Source organism: Salvia hispanica, chromosome 3, assembly GCF_023119035.1.
Source record: "Salvia hispanica cultivar TCC Black 2014 chromosome 3, UniMelb_Shisp_WGS_1.0, whole genome shotgun sequence".
In the NCBI taxonomy this organism is placed as follows: Eukaryota; Viridiplantae; Streptophyta; class Magnoliopsida; order Lamiales; family Lamiaceae; genus Salvia; species Salvia hispanica.
In genome coordinates this window covers 11,551,010-11,572,113 of record NC_062967.1, presented here as the reverse complement: position 1 = coordinate 11,572,113, position 21,104 = coordinate 11,551,010, and the positions used below count along the sequence as shown (strand labels likewise).

General features: G+C 34.1%; 2 protein-coding genes across 6 annotated transcripts; both read left to right on the top strand.

The window, feature by feature from the left end:
• The first annotated feature begins 442 nt into the window (after positions 1-442).
• LOC125214363 (ubiquitin C-terminal hydrolase 12-like) lies at positions 443-18,302 on the top strand. Of its 5 annotated transcripts, XM_048115361.1 has the most exons (33): positions 443-578; positions 865-934; positions 1,528-1,672; positions 1,766-1,923; positions 3,111-3,376; positions 3,461-3,679; positions 3,758-3,866; positions 3,950-4,065; positions 4,289-4,387; positions 5,722-5,831; positions 7,315-7,389; positions 7,878-7,956; positions 8,062-8,199; positions 8,305-8,385; positions 8,474-8,593; positions 9,359-9,481; positions 11,160-11,237; positions 11,315-11,403; positions 11,541-11,649; positions 12,121-12,189; positions 12,276-12,386; positions 14,235-14,290; positions 14,401-14,578; positions 14,646-14,747; positions 14,855-14,926; positions 15,079-15,144; positions 15,780-15,845; positions 16,089-16,175; positions 16,280-16,396; positions 16,500-16,574; positions 16,747-16,818; positions 16,925-17,006; positions 17,672-18,302. In XM_048115361.1, exons 1-33 carry the CDS (start codon positions 546-548, stop codon positions 17,713-17,715), a joined length of 3,414 nt encoding a protein of 1,137 aa, XP_047971318.1. In that variant the 5' UTR covers positions 443-545; the 3' UTR covers positions 17,716-18,302. The 5 variants fall into 5 exon arrangements, 2 of the variants coding, with proteins under 2 accessions (XP_047971318.1, XP_047971317.1); XM_048115360.1 differs by lacking the exon at positions 16,925-17,006 and having other exon boundaries at positions 455-683; XR_007175103.1 differs by lacking the exons at positions 16,500-16,574; positions 16,925-17,006 and having other exon boundaries at positions 455-683; positions 16,575-16,818.
• A 1,364-nt stretch (positions 18,303-19,666) lies between these two features.
• On the top strand, positions 19,667-21,089 carry LOC125214954 (protein SPA, chloroplastic). The gene is made up of 4 exons (XM_048116210.1): positions 19,667-20,028; positions 20,199-20,235; positions 20,694-20,777; positions 20,923-21,089. Exons 1-4 carry the CDS (start codon positions 19,726-19,728, stop codon positions 20,973-20,975), a joined length of 477 nt encoding a protein of 158 aa, XP_047972167.1. The 5' UTR covers positions 19,667-19,725; the 3' UTR covers positions 20,976-21,089.
• The last annotated feature ends 15 nt before the right edge of the window (positions 21,090-21,104 follow it).

Here is a 21,104-nt window from a genome sequence, read left to right as displayed (position 1 = left end):
ATTAATACCGTTCCCAACTAGAAAAATACTACTCCCTCTATCGCTAAGAACTTGTTACCATTTGACTCGGCATGATTTTTAAGAAACATTATAGAATATGGGTTAAAAAAGTCAGTGGCATATAAATCCCATTTTTGTGCATTAGTTTTATGATAAAATATGAGTGAAATTGAGTGATTAGAATGTGTGATCCCAAAAAAATAGTAGTAATAAAATTGAAAGATGACAAATTTTTAAAGACCAACAAAAATGGAAATAAGCGTCAAGGTTTCAAGGTCAAACATCACATATGACTTGCATAGCATAGGTTTCGAGATCAAATTAATTGATTTTTAAAATTTGTTTTTAAGTATCCAAATAGAGAAAATTTATTGAAAAAAATAATCAATCAAAGTGTAAAAAAGTTCACGTCAGATATTTCCTCTCCCCACCACCTTTTCCCCCCATTTCCAAAACCTGAAAACACCTGCGAAATTCCCATCAAAATCCAATTTCAGTCCAATCTAGGTTAATTTTGCCTCAAATTCTACTCAACTTCTTCTCTCATGACTGCCATAACGCTTCCCGCCGCAAATGAGGTTTGTGAATCCGCGCGCCTTCCGTATTCACTCACAACTGCTTCGAAAATACCTGCAAGTTTTGTCTTATGGTGTGAATTGGCAGGAAGAACACGCACGCCACGCGTGAGTGTTTTTATGTGTGTTTTTAGCTCTCTTTCGGTGCAAGAACGAGCTTCAGTGATAGTCAACTGCTCTTTGTTTAGGTTTAGTTTGCGATCAAGTGATTGGGGTGTAGTATGTTTTTTTGATATGCCGCCTCTTTTGTTTCATTTTATTTAATCTCTGTTCTTTCCTGCGCTGGCAGAAAGAGGACGAGGACATGTTAAATCCTCGATCAGATTTGGTGGAAGGACCTGAGCCGATGGCAGTGGAAGGTAACTCAAATAAGTAGATAGAAATGTTGAAATTATTTATTTATTTTCTTGGAGCGGTTCAACTGTGTTGAGGTAATATGGATTCTTGGCCTGTTTCATAATTGTGGCCATTCTGCAAGAAAAACGTTTTTCTTATATGTTGCATTTGGTTACGGTTTCTCTTTTATGTGTAAATTCTGGAAACAGAGATGAGGGTGTGAAGCGGGGTGGTTCGCTGTCTGGTTTTAAACGCGGACTTTGATGTTTGCATGAAAATTCGTAAAATCTAACACAAGAAATTGTATGGTGAACAATTAGTTGGTTGCGTGTAACCTGCCCTGTTTGTTTATTTATGTGCATGTAGTGTCAGCTATGCTTAGAAGGCAAATGTTGTTGGAGAAACTAATGGTGTGATGCCTTAAATGTATGTTTATTACGTTTTCTTCCGTATTGGCAAAAAGAGGGAGCTATGTGCTTTTTGGGTTCTACTAGTACTATTTTGTTAGGATAATTTTTCGTCTGCATACGTAGATGAATGACAGTGCCTCGCTGGCTTTTCTTTCACTCTCTCTGTAGCCATATATTCTCATTTTCTTTCCCATTCTTTGCTTTAGAACCAGAAGCAACAGAAAATAACGCTGCAAACCAACCAACAGAGGTTCCCCGCACAAAAAAATTTACTTGGAAGATTGAGAATTTTTCTAGGATAACTGCTAAGAGGGTCTATTCTGGAATATTTGATGTTGGTGATTACAAATGGTAACTATTCCTTCCTAAAAATTGAGAACTCCAATTGACACAATTGACTTTTTGATGAATGTAATGCTAACCATCAGTGTTTCCTTCTTGTAGGCAGATTTTAATTTTTCCGAAGGGGAACGATATTGATGCCTTATCCATGTATCTGGGTGTTACTGATTCTGCCAGTTTACCTTATGGATGGACTAGATATACCCATTTCAGTTTGGCTATTGTGGATCAAGTCGATAGCAGTTATTCAGTCAGAAAGGGTAATGAAAGGATAATATATTATTTCCTGTAAAATAGTAAATAGCTCATTGCGTTTGCATTATTTATTTAGTCCATAGCAACTATTTGAAGTGAATTAATCTAGGATTCTAGTCTATCTATAGTCTTTCATTCTAAACCAGATAACTTATCTTACCCAGGATGAAAAGGGGTTGACTTTTTAAAATTGTACGTCTTACCCTAATTTAATTTGCAGTATAATTTACAGTAACCATGAAAATTAATTAGCCCAGCTTCAGTATGTTTTTTTCTCAACTGAACTTGGTTGGTTTTGGTGCACTGTATTTTTCATCCCCTCTGGAAATAGAAATATGTCAGAATGAAAGTTAATAATGTCAGCTCTCCCAATGCCTCTTTATCTATATAAATTGATGCAGCTTTTGCTTTTGATCCAATATACCACATTGACCTACTTGTGAATAATCATTAGCATCATTTGGTCTATATTTTTTTGTGTGGAGTTGGTTTGGTAAATCACATTTTCTGTATTGAGAAAAACAGTCCATTTATCAATTAGTTTTTGAACATTCGGTTGTATGGTTCGAAATTCACTGGGTCATTTTTTCGTTGGCTGTTCTAACTCTATTTATATACTTCTGGTATTTGTATATCATTCGGCATATAAAGTTGCTATCCCAGCCTCCCCCAAGAACGGCGTGCTTCGGCAAACTCTATAGCCACAGTTAAGAAGTGAAATTACCTATATGCATATGTGGTGTTGTTATGAAGTCTAGGTTTTAGTGGCTCTCGACATGTACGCACAGTAGTCAGTACTAGTGCCGTCACGCCTTGAGTAAGTAGGTATAAAATTGAGTACCTCCAGTAAAATTTAGTGACCTTTTTTTATTGTTTCTTTTTCCGGAAAAGGACAATATCTATTGGATATGCTGATTATAACATATATGAAAGCAGTATTAAATTTGTTTCAGAATATGGTATACTGCTTAACATCTTTTGCAGCTCCTGGTATTATGGGCCCCTTTAAGCCTGTACAGAATTTAACTGTTGTGCAAAATTTCACCAAGTAAAATTCAAATTCGCTTTGGTGTAAACATGAAATGATTCATCCAAATTGCTGCTTCTTTCAGTTAGAGATAATATTCTGTTCTAAGGGAGATGTGAATCTAGTTACTAATGTAATTGAAATATTTTTTTACTGATTGTGCAGAAACACAATACCAATTCAGTGCCCGAAAAATTGATTGGGGCTTTGCATCCTTTATGCCACTTGGTGAGCTTTATGATACTAGCAGGGGTTATCTTGTCAATGACACTTGTTTAGTTGAAGCTGAGGTTGGGGTGGACACAGTTATGGATCCATGGCTATATGATTCGAAGAAAGAAACTGGTTTCGTGGGACTTAAAAACCAAGGGGCTACCTGCTATATGAACTCTCTCCTCCAAACTCTGTACCATATTCCTTTATTCAGAAAGGTTACAATATTTATTAGGGGTTATGTAGTCGGATCCGAGTTATCTTTCACGATCTTACTCATACATCTTTGCTTTTGAATTCAGGCTGTGTACCACATGCCTACGAATGTTAATGATATGCCATCTGCAAGTATCCCTCTGGCTATGCAGCGTTTATTTTACAAGCTTCAGTACAGCGATACTAGTGTTGCAACAAAGGAGTTGACAAAATCCTTTGGATGGGACAACTATGAATCTTTCTTGCAACACGACGTACAAGAACTCAATAGAGTTCTTTGCGCGAAGCTTGAAGAGAAAATGAAGGTTCTTAGTTTCTAGTACTCTCAATTTCCTCGAATTTGGACACTGTTTACTCACTGACTAATGTGATACTGTCATTAGAGAACTGTTGTGGAAGGTGCCATACAACAGTTATTTGAAGGGCACCATATGAACTGCATTGAGTGCATTAATGTGGATTACAAATCTAGTAGAAAAGAGTCATTCTATGGTACTTAACATGATCAGATTTTCTGTTGATATTACTTTACTGCTGTTTTTTTGCTCGGTTCTAATTCCTCCTCCATGGCACAGATCTTCAGCTCGATGTCAGAGGTTGCCATGATGTCTATGCTTCTTTTGACAAGTATGTTGCGGTTGAAAATCTAGATGGAGATAACAAGTATCATGCTGAACAGCATGGTTTGCAGGTGCTCAAGTTAACTGGATTTTACAATGTTATGCCTACTTTAGTTGCTTTAACTCTCATGTACATTAATGATGGAGCTATAAGCTCAGTGATGAGCAATGCTGTTCTTGTGATTGTAAAATTCAGGGGCCTTGTTTTCCTGTTCTTTTATGATCATATTGTCTTAACAAAGAAAAGAAATTCGGTAATTGGTCTGCTCAAAGCTAATGCTCTGCTTATTTCAGGATGCTAAGAAAGAAGTGCTTTTTATTGACTTCCCCCCAGTTCTCCAGCTTCACTTAAAGCGGTTTGAGTATGACTTTGTGTCTGATGTTATGGGAAAGGTGAGCTTTAAAAAATACTCCATAATTTTGTGTTCTATTCCGTACGAGCTTTCCTGATTCACTATATATTTGCCACATGGTACAAGGTTGGATGGCGTTTTTTCTGATACCAAAACCATAGTTGTCTGAGCATTGTGTTTTAGCACTCTTGGAATCTGGATATACAAATGATATGAATAGCCTCTCTATAGATAGTGTATGTGTTTAGTTGCATGTTGGAGAATTAACCCAAATTACCATATTAATCCAAAACGTAGTTTTTAGTTCTAATCAACCCTAAATATAATTAATTAACGATATGCATGTATCCCTAAACTAAAGTTAATTTATTGAAACCCTAAGTTTGACATCAACATATAGTAATATTAAACAAAATTGAGGATAATTAAATATCAAAACTTACCTCAATTCATGACTAAATGTTTGAAATGGTCCCAAAAATGTGTGTATAGGTTGTATTAAAGCAGATTTGGAGAGGGGAAGAGCCATGGGGTTGTTTATATTAAGCGAAAAATGCACACGGCTTGTGCATTTTTAGAAACGCATAAGCAAAGTGTGTTTTCGATAACACATACTCTATGCCCTTTTTTCTGGAAGCTGGATTAACCACAAATTAGAAAAATTCCAGATAAATGTAACAAGTGTGCCTAATCAGGGATCCTAGTAGCTAGTTTAGTTATTGGGGAAAACATAAGTAATGTTTCTTGGTTATAGTTTTTTTTTTAAATTGAAGTTCCATTCCACATACAATGAAGAGTTTCCACATGCAATACACTGTGACAAGAAGAATGAGTTCTACTTTGAATATGGTTATATAGTATGTACAGCTAGTAAAGAATGCCTATAATAGTTTCTTTCTACTTAAGTTGCATTACAAAATATATTTGTTCCACTAAAAGACGTAGAAAAGACTGGCACTTATAGTCTGCTACTTAATATGAATATTGGGTTCAAAGGTAATGTAGATGAAGATTTTGGAATGTTTTTTAAAATCATTGACCAAATTTTTGCAAATTTGAAGTATGTCAAAAATTGCAATGCAAATGATAAACTTATTGCAATTCGAGTTAATGGGTATTATTCTTGGCCGAATGTAACTTGCTATGTAATGCAAATGATGAACTTATTGCAATTCGAGTCAATTATTAGTTATCTTTCCTGTTAAGCCTCCAAATTTTAGGTTTGAGTTATGGTCCTGCTGTTTTATTGTTGTATATGATTTTTTCATTTTAGTAGTTGGTTTTAGCTGTGATTTATGGCATATTTGTGCTTTGTATTCGTTGTTCTTTATCCTACAAAGTGAGTAACCTAATTTCTTGATATCGATGACACAGATAAATGACCGCTATGAGTTCCCTCTTCAACTTGATCTTGATAGAGATGATGGCAAATACTTGTCACCTGATGCTGATAGAAGAGTTTGTAACCTCTATACACTTCACAGGTCAGATGATGAGATTTCTACCATTAGTCCCAGCTTTACAGTGAAAAAAATACAATTTACTCAACTGATTTGGTTATATAGAAGTATTTCTTGGGTTAATCACTTTTCCTTCAACCTTTATGCCTTGCGTGAAAAATGCAAGATGTTTACTTTCCATTATTTCAGAGAGATTTTCATTTTTAAATATAGAGTGAACTACAAAAATGGTATAAATGGTATCTGGATGCATATTTGAGGTACTTCATGAAAGTAAATTGCATTCGAGGTATCTGGACAAAATTTAAATTCATTTGAGGTGCTTTTTCACATTTTTTATCCTCAAGTGCACAATTGACATTTTCTTTGTATCACCTTCTCTCTTTCTTTTTTTTTTTTTTATGGTTTCTATCTCTCCCCTCTCTTCATTCCTTACTCTTCCAATTTATTTATGATTTCAATTCTTCTGTCTATCTTTTTCTATTTTAATTCTTTCTTATTTATTTAATTTAACTCTCTTAATATTATTAGTTATACTTCACATATAATTAATTTCAATTTATAATATTGTTTATATTCAAATTCAATTATTTGTATATGTTTTTTTACAAAATTCAAGATTGTTATAGATAATACAGTATTATTAATTGCATATTTTTAAAATTTATATTTAAAAGTCTTATTTTTTTCTCTCCTTTTTTCATTTGCTTTTACTCTTTAACGATAATTGTATAATAGTACTATTTATTCACACTATTATTTTAATTAAACTAAAATATGATATAAATTTGAATTTATTTTTCGTTGTATATTATTTTCATTCAGTATTTAGAATATTAATTATTTGTGAAGTATAACTAATAATTTTAGGAAAGGAAATAAATAAAAAAGAAAGAATAGAGAAAAGATAAAGAGGATGATAGAAATCATAAATAAATTGGAAGAGTGTGAATATATGAGAGATATAACTTTCAAATAAATTAGAAAAGAAAGAAACAAATACTTTAGATGTACTAAAATACCCTTCAATGCAAAAAAGTAAAGAAAGGGCAAAAATATCCAAAAATAAAGAAAAAGTACCTCAAATGAATTAAAATATTGTTCAAGACCCCGGATGTAATTTATTTTCACGAAGTACCTCAAATATGCATCGTATATTATCCATAGTTTCATATACCATTTTTGTTGTTCACTCTTAAATATATATGTGTGAATTCCATATTCTATTTAAACTGTTGTTTTTCCTTTTTTGGTTTATTGAATTATGTTGCTGCTTCACAAACAATTTTGTAAAAATATATTCTCCCAGAATGTGAATATAAATGCTGAACAAGGTTTACTTTCATAAATTATTTATTTCTGTATATGCCTAAGTTGATATCTTGAAAATCTGTTTCTGTGTAACTTAATTATAGTCTTTCTCGATCCATCTATGTATGTATATATATATATCCAAAATCTTATGCTATATCTTTTCACTAGTTCAACTTATATTGTTCGCGCGCAGTGTTTTGGTCCATAGTGGTGGTGTGCACGGTGGTCACTATTATGCCTTTATACGGCCTACTCTTTCCGGCCAGTGGTATGCACTTCATTCTCAAACTTCTTTTTTTTTTTTTCATGTTTGCAGCATAAAAAAAAGTACTACTCCTATGGTTTGACAGCGTTTAGTGAGTTGAGTTGCTTGTGATACATCATGAGTACATCATTAAGGATTAAGCTCATGTGTTCTCTTGTTTGGGAATTGGTCTGAGCATAGGAATTATATTTGCAATAATGACTCTCTTTTTGTTGATTGAATGGAAGAATTTGTTGTGTCATTCTCTTGTCAATTCTTGTCACTTAATCAAAATATAGTTATGGCTGTTCATTCTCGGGAGAGTTAGTCCCTTTGACAAAATTATGCAGTCAGCATCCCTCACTGTGGTTTTCTTATGATTGTCCCCAAAACTTTCAGAAACCCCTTGGCTGAATCATGAAGATTGTATTAACCATGGGCTTTTTACAGAAAGATTACAAACGGATTTGTTTTTGAATTGCATACAGCAAATAATCCTAAATGTCTCTCAGGTATAAGTTTGATGATGAACGAGTGACAAAAGAAGATGTGAAAAATGCATTAGATGAGCAGTATGGTGGTGAAGAAGAAGTACGTTTTTGTGGTATCATTCTTCAGTGATATATAGATTGATTTGGTTGGGCTAGCATTCTTATGTTTTTGTGAGACACTATCCTTTTTCATTTATCTTTTCAGCACCCGATGCAGACGATTCAGGGAGTCAACAAGTTTACCAAACACTCAAATGCTTATATGCTGGTGTATATACGTGACAGTGACAAGGATAAAATTATGTGTCATGTCGATGAGAAGGATATTGCTGAGAGTCTTAGGGTTAGATTCTGATATCAGCATATAGTTTTTCATATTTCTCAAAGATAACAATCTTTGCTTTTACTTACTATATGTGGCCTTACTAGAGTTTGAACTGTTAAACAGGAGAAGCTGAAGAGAGAACAAGAAGAAAAAGAACAAAAAAAGAAATACAAATCTGAAGCTCATCTTTACACGATTGTAATGGTAAGTAATTTAAGGAACAAGTTTTAACTTTATGACCTTTCTAATGTAAGAGCTTGCAACTAATAAGAAAGTGGCATGATGCTTCCAGGTAGCCTGTGATGGAGATTTTTTTTGGCAGATTGGACGTCATGTTATCTTTGATTTAGTCAATCATAATATGGTTAAGAGCCTCCGGGTCCAGAAGCTGATGCCATTTAATGTTTTCAAGGTACATAAATATGAGTAAATGTTTCGCTACGGTTAATTTTGTAATACTTCAGCGGCATCACTTAACTAGAAGTAGGTTCTAGTGCATGAGAAATCCACCTTTATGATGTTGAGCTAGATTATCTGGAAATAATTGTGGTGAATAGGGTTAATATTTGAGTGAACGGCAATTGGACTTGCACAGTTGGGAATTCATCATAAAGCGTGTGGAAGCCAGAATATTATTATTTATTATGGATATGTGCATATCCCTAAAGAAAGGACAAATTGTCCTAACTCCTAAGGTTATCATTAGTCTAAAAGTCTAAAAGATTAGATTCAAATGTAGGCCTAACTTTAACTGTAGATGGAAAACGTAATTATGACTGAAACGTCAATATGAATCATATGATATAACATTGTAACCGGAAAACATATCAGTTTCAGTTCAATTGAAATAAAAGTCTCACATTTTTGCCTTGGTTATCAATTTTTTTGTCTGTCATTACTCATTAAATTAGTAAGTGTTCCAATTGAGACTATTGTCTATAAATATCAAGTGAAGGAAAATGTATATCAGATGGGTTTCAGTGTCAGCTTGAGGCTAGGTTTTGCCCTTTTAATTTAGTATGTTCTTCTGGACTTACACTTCTATAATTTTTTATTAAATAATTAGTTGTTAACATCAGGCTAAGTCATCTCACATGTTAGTGTTTTTCAACAATCAGTTGTTGAAGCTGTAATTATTGTTCTATTGTTGTTAACATCAACTTGTCATAATCCTCAGGTAGAGGTTGAAAATGAATTCGGCATACCGGTGCAATTCCAACGGTTTTGGCTGTGGGAAAAGCGCCTAAATCAAACTTATCGTCCCGTTCGTCCATTGACACAGGATGAGGAAGCACAAACTGTAAGCATCTTTTGCTGCCTATAAAAGTGACTACTTACGAAGTCACTATATTGTATTTCTGTTGTGTTGACTGATCTATGACTTTGGGCTTATCATATACTACTATAATTTTTATTCATCCATCTTGTTTGCAATACAATAGGGATCATTGGTGCTAAATTCAACTAATAATGTTTTAGCACATTAAGAATAGGGGGAAAAAAGCCTTCACCTAGAATATATGTAATAAGGGATCTTTTGATTAGAATGTGTAGTGTTCTACGCTCTGAGTGTTCACAAGTGACCTCAGCTCCTGTATTGTGGAGCTGCTGCTCCATCCTCCCAGTGGCTATGGATTCATCTTTTACTTTATGTGTTACATGCAGAACTAAATATAATTGACCTCTCTGCATTCGTATGTAGGGCCTTTTCTTCCTACATTGCTATCGTTTTTGCTCACATATTGAGATTTTCTCAGGTGTTAACTGATTTTGTAGCCTAATATAATTGGTGTCAAAAAGTGCAGTGTAGGCAGCTTCTAAGCGCTCTGATTCTGGCCTCATCAGCCTGATTGGACACCGTCCAATCTCTAATAATGTCAATTGACAGAAAATTCTTTCAATCCTCCAGCGCTGGAAATTCACGTCGCTATTTTGATCTTCAATCTCTTTTATACATGACACATCATCCAATAACTCCAACATGAAATTAGTTATATACAAAGAAAATAAAAAAAAATGGTTATACATCTTGACAATATTCTTTGAGGCGATAAAAAGTTTGTTTTCTAATACAATATGCTATCATATCTCATGCTCCCTCCGTCTCTTAAAAATAGCAAGTAAAGTTTTGAAACGGCATGGGTTTTACTGCGCAATTGGTAAAGGGTTTTGGGTAAGGAAATTCGTGTTACAAGATTGTGGGGTCCACAATGTTTATTTATGTAGTGTTGTTATTGGATAGTGAGGACCACAAAACATTAAATTATTAATTCTAATAGTATAAGTTTTAAATAAAATGATGTGGAAGGGTAATATGTTACTAAAAGTTTCCTAAATTAGAATTGCTTAGTTTTAAGGGACATACCAAAATGGAAATACTTGTAATTTTTAAGAGACAGGGGGGATTAGTTATTAATGTAGTACTGTAGTAGTACATTTTAGATATTAGATTATCAATGTCGAGGAGGTATAATTCCTTTCTAATATGTACTAATTCCTTTTTAGTTTGTCCCAAGGTAGTTGAGTCATTTCTTTCTTTGGTAAAAACTTGATTCTCTCTCTTACTTTACCCTCTCTACATTTCTCTTACTTTACTCTCTCTAATTTTACCTTTAAAAAATCAATTTCTTAAATCCCGTGCCTAAAAGAAATGTCCCAACTAACTTGGGACGAAGGGAGTATATAATATACTACCATTTTAATTCAGGCATAAAATAGTAGTGCATACAATACTAATTTTAAAAAGACAATTTAAACAAATTGTTGTCCTTGTCTAATAATCATGCAACTACCGCTGATGAATGTCCTTTTTCCTTTATAGTATACACCAACTCATTGGTTTTCAAGCACTATCAGTTTATATTGATATTACATGTATAAGTACTTTCCTATATGAAATTTAGACAACTTTGAAATTTATTTTGTCACAATGATCTATGTTGTGTGTATATTCATGTTGAGGGTTCACATGTTTTTAGGTTGGGCATTTGATGAGTATAGCTAGTAAAGTTCAGAATAAAGAGTTGAGGCTATTCCTTGAGTTTGAATCTGGGCCGGTAATGAAACCGTTCTTTATGAGAAAGTAAGCCCCTCCTTATAACTGGTGCTAATAACGTTGTATGTTGTTAATCAGGATTCACTGCCTATCCCTCTCCCTAATAAGGAAAAAGATGACATTTTGTTATTCTTCAAGCTTTATGATCCAGAAAAGGAAGAGCTTAGGTATTATTCTAGTTTGTATTACATTGTTTTGATATGTTTTTATGTACACCATCTCCAGAAAACCAAAGAAATAGACATCTCCAAGAGGTGAAAATAAGAACAATTTTTTGACATTATTTTTCCTTGTTTAATGCCAGATATGTTGGTAGACTTTTTGTGAATAACTTGGGAAAGCCAGTAGATATCTTTACTAGACTAAATGAGATGGCTGGCTATACTCCTGAGGAAGATATTGATCTTTATGAGGTTGGTTGCTTAAATATCAGAACTAATACATGATGGACTGGACTGCACTGGCTTTTTCTAAACCACTGTTAGCCTCACTTCCATGTTTATGTATATGTCTGTTTTCAACAGGCTAAACACATTTTTCTTAATTTTATACTCTTCTTTTTCCTGTTAACCATCTACCATCATCCTGTCCCATTTCCTATCCTCGTAATGTGTTGGCTGTTCTATTCTCATCTTTCACATCAAGTAGTTAAAGAATTTTGGGGCAGGATATCAACTGTCATTTTTTTGGAATGTTCACGACAAGTCTCCCTTTCCCATCATCTGATTCATCTTCTGGTTGAGTAGATACTTATGGCAGCATTGTTTTTCTGGGGTGTGCTGTGCTATTTTGGTAGTGTGAACTCACTGAATAAGTCTCTTTATGTAATTGGTTAACATGCTGTCTTTCATATGGTATTAATCTGTTCTGTTTCTGGTTGTCAGGAAATAAGATTTTATCCTAATGTGTTGTGTGATCATATGAAGAAGGGATCAACTTTTAGATCTAGCCAGGTATTATTTTGTACTTTTGTAAGTATACCATGCGTTATGCGAGAAAAAAAATGTTGGTATCAATTTGCTTTGTCTTCTAACTACAGCTTGAGGATGGGGACATAGTTTGCTTTCAGAAGTCCCTTCCAACCGAAGTGTGCCAGCGTCTTCGTTACCCAGATGTTCGGTCATTCTTTGACTACCACCATAATCTTCAAGTACTTTTCATTTAAAATTTGGTGAATATCATATAGCATACATTTTGCGTATTTCTCATGTCAAATTAATATTTTATGTATTTACAAGTGTTGCATTATTTCTGTCATCACGAACTCCTGTTTATTTTTGTTGGGATTCGAAAAATAATTTTGGTGTGAATAACTCATGGTCCAATATGAACATCTTTAGCATATTCATTCAAATCCTTTTAAGGTTTTGCGACTTTTCTGAGCGGCTTTCACTTTATATTGCTCCTTGGAAAGACTCCATGCACCATTGATTTTGAAATCCCTTCCGTATCTTACTCCGTGCACCATTGATTTTGAAATCTCTTTCATTTCTTATGGAAAAATTTCTCTTCTTGTGGGATCTGCCTTGTCATTAGCATAACACTACATTGTCTTTTAGGAATTGCAAACTTCGTGTTCAGAGGTGCACATAGCTTTCAGCCTTTCACTTTTCTGTTGATGAATCTGTCGGAAAATTTCAACTGTCCCTCCCCTCCCTCCTGACCTTCACACCTACCATGCATTTTGTTTCTTTTTCACGCTCGATCTGTCTACCTCTCTTCTATGTATTTCTTTTTTGACTCAATTCTGATCTCTACTTCTGTAGTTCTTAGTTGGATTATGAAATTGAATTTAAATACCTTTCACATGTCCTTTGTTTACTGTTAGTTCTTAGTTGACCTTCCTCTCTCCTAACCTTACACTCCTGTATAGGTAACCGACTTACAATTTGTGGATTAGGTTTATGGATATGACTTTTGAGACCTTACAATTCTTTGTCATTACTGAGTTATGTTAGGTTTATGCTTTGAGGCGTGCTTGTTAGCATCCACGGAGATTCAATCCTATGTGATGTGATGGTTTTTGCCTATTACATCCTGAGCGCTTATTATTCTCAACCCATAAAATGTATCGATATACTGTCTCCTTTGACATGCACACATTATCTTATAAAACAGTCCATTGATCTGGACCTCTGGTGCTGTACTGAGTCTGGATCCTTGCTACATCTATCTCTTTATCCTGGTCCTCTCCTATCTTACCAGTAGCCTACCATGCATACGCATAGAGTATACGATATAGACACATATACAGTGATATCTTGCTGGCTAGAGAAAGGGAATGGCTCCATGTTCAGCTCATCAAGCATGCCCAGATGTTAACCCAAACGTTGAGAAAACATCATAAAAATGTAACTGCCATTAGTCATCTAAGGCTTTAAGTACAAAACAAAAAATTTGGTACTGATTGCTGAGATGCTATTATGTCTTACCAGCCTACCATGCATATGCATAGAGTATACGATATAGATACAGTGTTATCTTGCTAGTAAGAGAAAGGGAATATCACTCTTCAAGCATACCCCAGAGGTAAACCCAAACCATGAGAAAAGCATCACGAAAATGTGACTGCCATTAGCGTCTTAGGCTTTGAGTACAAAACAAGAAAAATTGGTACTGACAGCTGAGTTGCTCTGTTATAAAGGAAAAATAGAGGAAAGATATAAAAATAGGCTACTACTCCTGAGACATGGCCTGTATTGTAAAGCATGATTGAAAATAAAGGTTCTACCTTGGAACTAATAACACGGGGTGCAAACACTTTTTGCTCTGTTCCATTGAGTACACTTTCTGTTAATTTATGTTTTCCTCAATTGTTGTTTTGAGATTATTTTTTTGGGACACATTTGTCATTAGCAATATCCCAATTTTTTATCAACAGTTTCCCTTGTGAACCTTGCGTGTCTAGAATCTAAATCTGATGATAGCACGAACAAACTTAATGTATAAATACCTGTGTATGGAGTCGTTTTCATCTTCTATTTTGGCTATTTTGCAGGTTATTCATTTTCGGCCCCTAGAAAAGACTAAAGTATATGAATTTGGTTTAGAACTGTAAGTGCGAAATTATTCAAAATTTTGAACTCAAGCCATCATTTTTGTCTTAGTTTGATCACATTAATATGTGTATTAATTTCTAATATGTATACGTATACACTATGAAGGTCAAAGCGTGACAAATATGATGAAGTTGTAGAAAAAGTGGCTCACCGACTTGGATTAAATGATCCTACTAAAATTAGACTCACGTCATGCAATTCATTCACCCAACAACCTAAACCTCATCCTATAAAGTATAGAGGAGTAGATACTTTACTAGATATGTTACTGCATTACAATCAGGTATGACTAAGAGTCTGAATTGACATGTTTACTACCTGAAATATTGAATAGTTATTGTTTTGGTCAGGTTTCTGATATATTGTACTATGAAGTCCTGGATATACCTCTGCCAGAATTGGAAGGCTTAAGAACGCTTAGAGTGGCTTTCCGTCATGGGACAAATGATGAAGTATATTCTAGTTTGAGTTAGTAAATTAATTGTGCTTGGCACACACATCTACCCCTCTGCTATTTGTTTGACAAAATAATTATTCTCCTACACTTTCTGATTTCTAGATGGAAATTAACTCTATTAGACGGTCTAAAGATAGCACTGTGGCTGATTTGCTTGATGATCTCAGGATGAAGGTAAACTAGGGGACCAGTGATGATGCTTCATTGCATCAACATTTCACTGGGATTCATCTTACAAAGCCTGGAATTTCTTTCTTCACGTGCCTAGGATTATTTGTTTTTTGGTGTTTCTTTGACTGATATTGCATCTTTTGATTGCTATACAGATTCAGCTGTCTCGTCCTGATGTAGAACTCAGATTGCTGGAAGTATTCGCCCACAAGATCTACAAGGTCTTCAGCTCCAATCTTCATTATTTGTATATAAATCTTTGTTCTCATTTGATTATATTAGTAACAAAATTGGTAGAAATATATTGTTTTATTTAGTTACGACCTAATCACTAGTTTGTCTTTACTAAAAAATTTGAGGACCATGTTCACATTTCACACAAGGTTTGGATGTGTTAACTTGATTGGTGAGTCATTTAAAACTATGGATATCACCACATATTCTAAGAAGTTGGAGAAGTATGTTTATAGTTGAAGAAAAACGTTCAATTACCATGCTATATTGCTTCCAGCTAAATAAAATTTATTTTTGGAGTATCGACGAAAGATATGTTGCTACATGCTTTTTATAAATCGGAAACTAGCAGGGAATTATGTAAGTGGCATTAAGCTGGTGCTTGGTAGGTGACTGTGAGGAAAAGTGAACTTTAAGGACTTTGAAACAATCAGATTAATTTGTTAGTTTGGGTTAGTTTTTTACCTAGAGCTGCCCTGTGTCTGGTGTGTGATCTGAATCATCTGACATAGGCTGCCAGATGGACTAAAGATCAAGAAGCTGCTTTTTTTGGTTTGTTAATTACATCATATCCTTGATGTATCAGAAAGTAATTATGTACTAAAAAGGGACTTCTTTTCAGATATTTCTTTCAGGTGAAAAGATAGAAAGCATAAATGACAACTATTTGGCTTTACAGGCAGAAGAGGTTCTCTCTCTCTCTCTCTCTCTCTCCCTCCCTCCCCCCCTCCTTCCACGAGCATGTGTGTGTGTTTGATTGGTGGGTGCATTACATACTCATCCATGCAAGTGCTTTTAAGGTCCATGGTCTCCAATTCTCTTGTTCAATATCATTTCCCATACGCAAGTAATTGCCATTTTTTAGCCCCTGCATGCGCCTAACTAAATTATGTCATTCTTTATCTTCAACAGTTTCCCCTTATTTCTGCAGATACCTGAAGAAGAGAAACATCTCGGTCCCCATGATCGCTTGATTCATGTATATCACTTTATGAATGAAGGAAATCAGAACAAAGCGGTACATTTGGTTTATACCTATTGTAGTCGATGCTTATGAGCCGTTCCATGCTTGGGATAATGACTCTGATGCCTTGTTATTTGTTATCACAATATTTGTGGCAGAAAATTCAGAATTTTGGAGAGCCCTTTTTATTGGCCATTCATGCAGACGAGATTTTAGCTAATGTCAAGATTCGTGTTCAGAAAAAGTTAGATGTATCAGATGAAGAGTTCTCTAAGGTTGTATGCCTGAGAACTAATTATGTTAAGGTCTTAAGTGATTCTAACCCTTAAAAATCTGTTGATAACTTATTGCCCCCTGGTCTTGTCTTCTTTTTGCCAGTGGAAATTTGCTTTTGTTTCACAAGATCGAACCGAGTACCTAGAGAATTCAGAATTTTTGTTTTCTCGATTCCAGGTCTCTTTTTGTATCTTATACACACTCTCCCTCTCGCTCTCCTTACACACACAGAATCAAAAAGGAAAAAAAACCCCTCTCATTTCTCTGTTGAGCATCCACTGATATTATATTGTTAAGATGAGCCAACATCTCACAATATTCGTATTTATTCTTCTGAATCTCGGGCCAGCAGACAAGCAGCATTTATATTTGGGAGCAGTATCTTGGGTTGGAACACAAAAGGCCTCTTGCAGCTAATCAGGTATTCTGAACCAGCACTTGTTTGCTTTTTCTCCGCCAATTCTCAATCAGTTACCTAAACTCTGTAAAGTTTTGGATAACATTTATCAATTCCTTCAACATATTAGGTTCTTGCTTTAAGATCTACATACGTATATACACACTTGCTAAAGGCCACGATCCTTTCCAAGTTTTGGAAAAAATTGTCTAGTAAGTATTTAGTACTAGTATTATACTAATATGTTACTCCAGCAGCCACTTACTATAAATATATTTTGATTTAGTTATGATTATTCTTCTTCTTATTATATTCTTTATTATTATTGTTATTGATTATTATTATTAATATGTTATAGTATCAACTAAGTAGCATGTAAGGACCTAAGTAAGTGTTGAGTTTTCTTCTAAACATAAGCATATAAGAATTTGTTCTCATTTTCCTTGAAAAAATTGTCGTTGAATTTTATGAAATACTAGTATATAATGTAAGCCTTTAATTACCAAGTACTCCATATTTGAGTATTGATATTTCAATCTTTATTATTTTCTGTTAACATAAAAAATATGATAAATAACTAAAGAAGATAGATATATATATATTTATTTTCTGTTAACATAAAAAATATGAGTTTAGTTTAAACACCTTAAAAAGTGTTAGTGTCTGCATATGGGGCGCTTGATGGACCATAAATTGAACCCTCAATAACAACCTCCCATTTTGGTTTATAAGTAGTAGTAGTTCTTAAAAAGAAGTGTTGTATCTTGCTTATGAATCTATTATATTGCCATGAATTGGAGTTGCTATGGTGCACAAATTGTTCTTGGATGCTGCGGATAGGTTGCACTAATATCTGTGGTTACCAAATCTTTTTCAGTGTCGTCAACCATCTGTTGTGAAGATATACAATTAAGAGGGTAATGGAACAGGATTCTGGAGTGGTCGAGTTTTGTAACTACCAGAGGCACTTCTTTCTCCTTTCGTGCCAAAGATTTTGGAGGACACCCTGTAACCAAAGATTGAGTCAGAAATGCATTTTACAGTATAGATTCTAACATTCATTGTTGCATGCTACAGATTGATTCAGAAATGCATTTCACAGTTTAGATTGTAACATTTCATTGTTGCAAGGTCTTCATCAGAAACCACAGATTGATTCAGAAATGCATTTCACTTGTTAGATTCTAAAAAACCAGTGCTGCAAGCTCTTCAGCAGATATTAGTATGTGAGATCTCTCCAGATGGATACTTTGTTGTCTGAATTTACCATGGCTTCCATCAGATGATGGTTCGATTAGTAAATTTTGTTGATTCGTAGGTTCTTAGATTGAAATTTTGGCCTGTGTATGCTAGCGCTGTAGAAAGGGTCGTCAAGATTTTGGTTTCAATTCTAAGATGTACATGTGTATAAAACTAGTAGGAAAAGAAAAGCAGAATCAAGAGCTTTGGATGTTGTACAACTACCTTTGAACTTGATTTCAGAGTAATAATTCTTGTGGTAATTGTTGTGTTGTGTCCTATTTTTATTTAGCTTTTCGATATTTCTCTCCATTTTACTGCGTGAGTTGAATGGGCTAATAAACTTGTTAATATGCAAATTGAAAATAATACGCCTTTGGCTGTTTGCTTTTCTGGTAGTATAGTTGCTAGATAAACAAGATAAAGAAATTAACATTAATGTTAGGAGTTTACACAATTGCATAAAATTCAATGCAAAAATATGAACTTAAACACATACCTACAAGCAAAATCTCAATCTATAGATGCTTCTTTTAATAATTTATTTTAGGAAAATAATAAGAGAATAATAGAAAAAGTAATAATATGAAAAAACGTGCTTCCTATTTTTTCATTTTTTACTTAAAATGAATTAATTTTTGAGATACTAGTTTTATACTCTCAGGGTTAAAAGAATGTCAGTTCCATGCACCGAAGACAAATATATTCCCGTCGTTCATTATAGATATTTTCATTGATGAAAGAGATGCATTTTAATATAAAATTAGCAAAATAAAAAAGAAGAATTACCCTAAAATTATTTTCGGGTCTATACATTAAGTTTGTGACTTTTTGGTCCCTAACATATTGTTGGTACCTTTTGATCCTAAATATATTGTTTTGGTCCAAAATAATCATTTTTTGTTAAAACTAACGGTTAAAATGTTTGACTAATTTAATAACTTAATTATAATCTAGGACTAAAGTCCAATTTGGTCCCCTACATTTTTCATAAAATTCTTTTCGGGTCCCATATATTAAGTTTGTGACCTTGTTGGGACCAAAAGGTACCAAAATAATATGGTAGGGACCAAAAGGACAAACTTAATATATAGAATAAAAAGAATTTTAAGGCAAATGTAAGAGACCAAAATTGAACTTTTAGTCTATAATGAATAAGTAGTATTGGTTAAAAGTAAAACTAATATAATTGGTAGTGTTTCAATTGAAAAACTTTTACTACCTCCGTCCATGAAAATTTGTCCAATTTTTCTATTTTCGTCCGTTTCCCAAAATTTGTCCTATTTCATTTTTACCATTTTTGGTAGTGGACCGCATCTTCCACTAACTCATTCCTACTCACATTTTATTATAAAACTATATAAAAGTAGGACCCACAATCCACTAACTTTTTCAACTCACTTTCCATTATATTTCTTAAAACCCGTACCAGGTCAAAGTGGAATAAATTTTGGTGGACGGAGATAGTAATTTTTAAATGGAATATATGGAGTATTTTTTAGATGGAGGGATGAAGAAACTGTCTACTTTAGTACTCCTATTAAATTAATTTTTTTTTACAGTTGGGTGAAATATAAATAAAATCTCAAAAAGATATGAAAATAAATGTTGAAAAAAGAAAATAGAAAAGAAAATGGAAACGAAGCTCGGAGCTCCACATGTTAGAATCTCAATCCAAACGACAGCCACTTCATGGCTGCAGCAGCACCACCGCCGCCGCCGCCACTTTCCCTCTCATCACCGTCTCCTTCTTCTTCCCCTCCTTCATCTCTCTTCTTTCCCTCTCATCACCCAAACTCAGAAATCCCAGCGTTATCATATAGTAATTCAAAATTCTCAGAATTGAGCAAATTCCATCATCACCCCACCATTTCAACCAACCCCATTTTGCTCTTCACCGGAATCGACTCGCCGCCTATAGTTGACACCCAGACTTTCTTGGTCACTGTTAGTGTTTTGGTTGCCATTTCTCTCTCCCTCCTTCTTGGTCTCAAGGTAATTCACATTAACAACTTTTTTATCAAATGAAAAATATAATACTAATGAATTTTACATTTTTGCCTTGCAATCACTCTTATATTCAAGTAATGACTAACATAATTCAAAGTAAAATGAATACAAATTTATGTGCTTGTTGATCAATTCTGAGATTTTTGTATATGCAGGGAGATCCTGTACCGTGTGAAAGATGTGCTGGAAATGGTATTTCTTTCTTTCCAACTCTTTCACTAGTCTCTTAATAATCAGTTTAATATACAACTGAAATCCCCAATCATAATTGTTTTTTTTGTGCTATATGTTGATGGATTCAAATTTGTAATTCTATTTTCCAAATACTTTCGTTGCGTTCGGTTAGTTAAACAAAATAACAATAAGATACAATATGACCAAAATGGAATTTGTGTAGGATTAAATCAGTCATAGGGGCCAAGATACATTGTCACGGGCAGTTTGTTTAGATACCAGGCAACCGAACACAAGATAAGATTAGACATGGCCTTTACTCACAAGTAAACATGGCAACTGAATGGCCCATTTCTTCCCGTCCTGTTTTTCTTAGGACTTCTTTTTGTCGTATATATTTTAACGAGGCTCGTCCCTTAACCTTAATTAAGTGTGTTATGATAGTATACTGGTGTTTGATGACCATTGATGAGCAGGTGGAACAAAATGTGTGTTCTGCAATGATGGTAAGATGAAGGTTGAGACAGGGCTTGTAGATTGTAAAGTGTGCAAGGGTGCAGGTATTACTCCTACTACTTAATGGATTGATTCCATTATCTGTTTATGTTTCTGTTTTAGCTTCAAGATTGATTTAAGCTCTTTTCTTTTTTTTTTGTCAATGCAAACTGAAATTACTTGTAATTTTGTGATGAAATTTGTTGACAGGATTGATACTCTGCAAGAAGTGTGGAGGATCGGGTTATTCGAAGCGACTATAGCGCCTAGTTAGAGTTTGAGGCTCTCTTTACTCATTCTATTTCTTGTTCCACTCTTGAAAATGTAAGACTAACTCTCCATTGTTGATTCCATTTGTTTGGAGTTATGGTTTCTTACACTTGTCTCTTAAT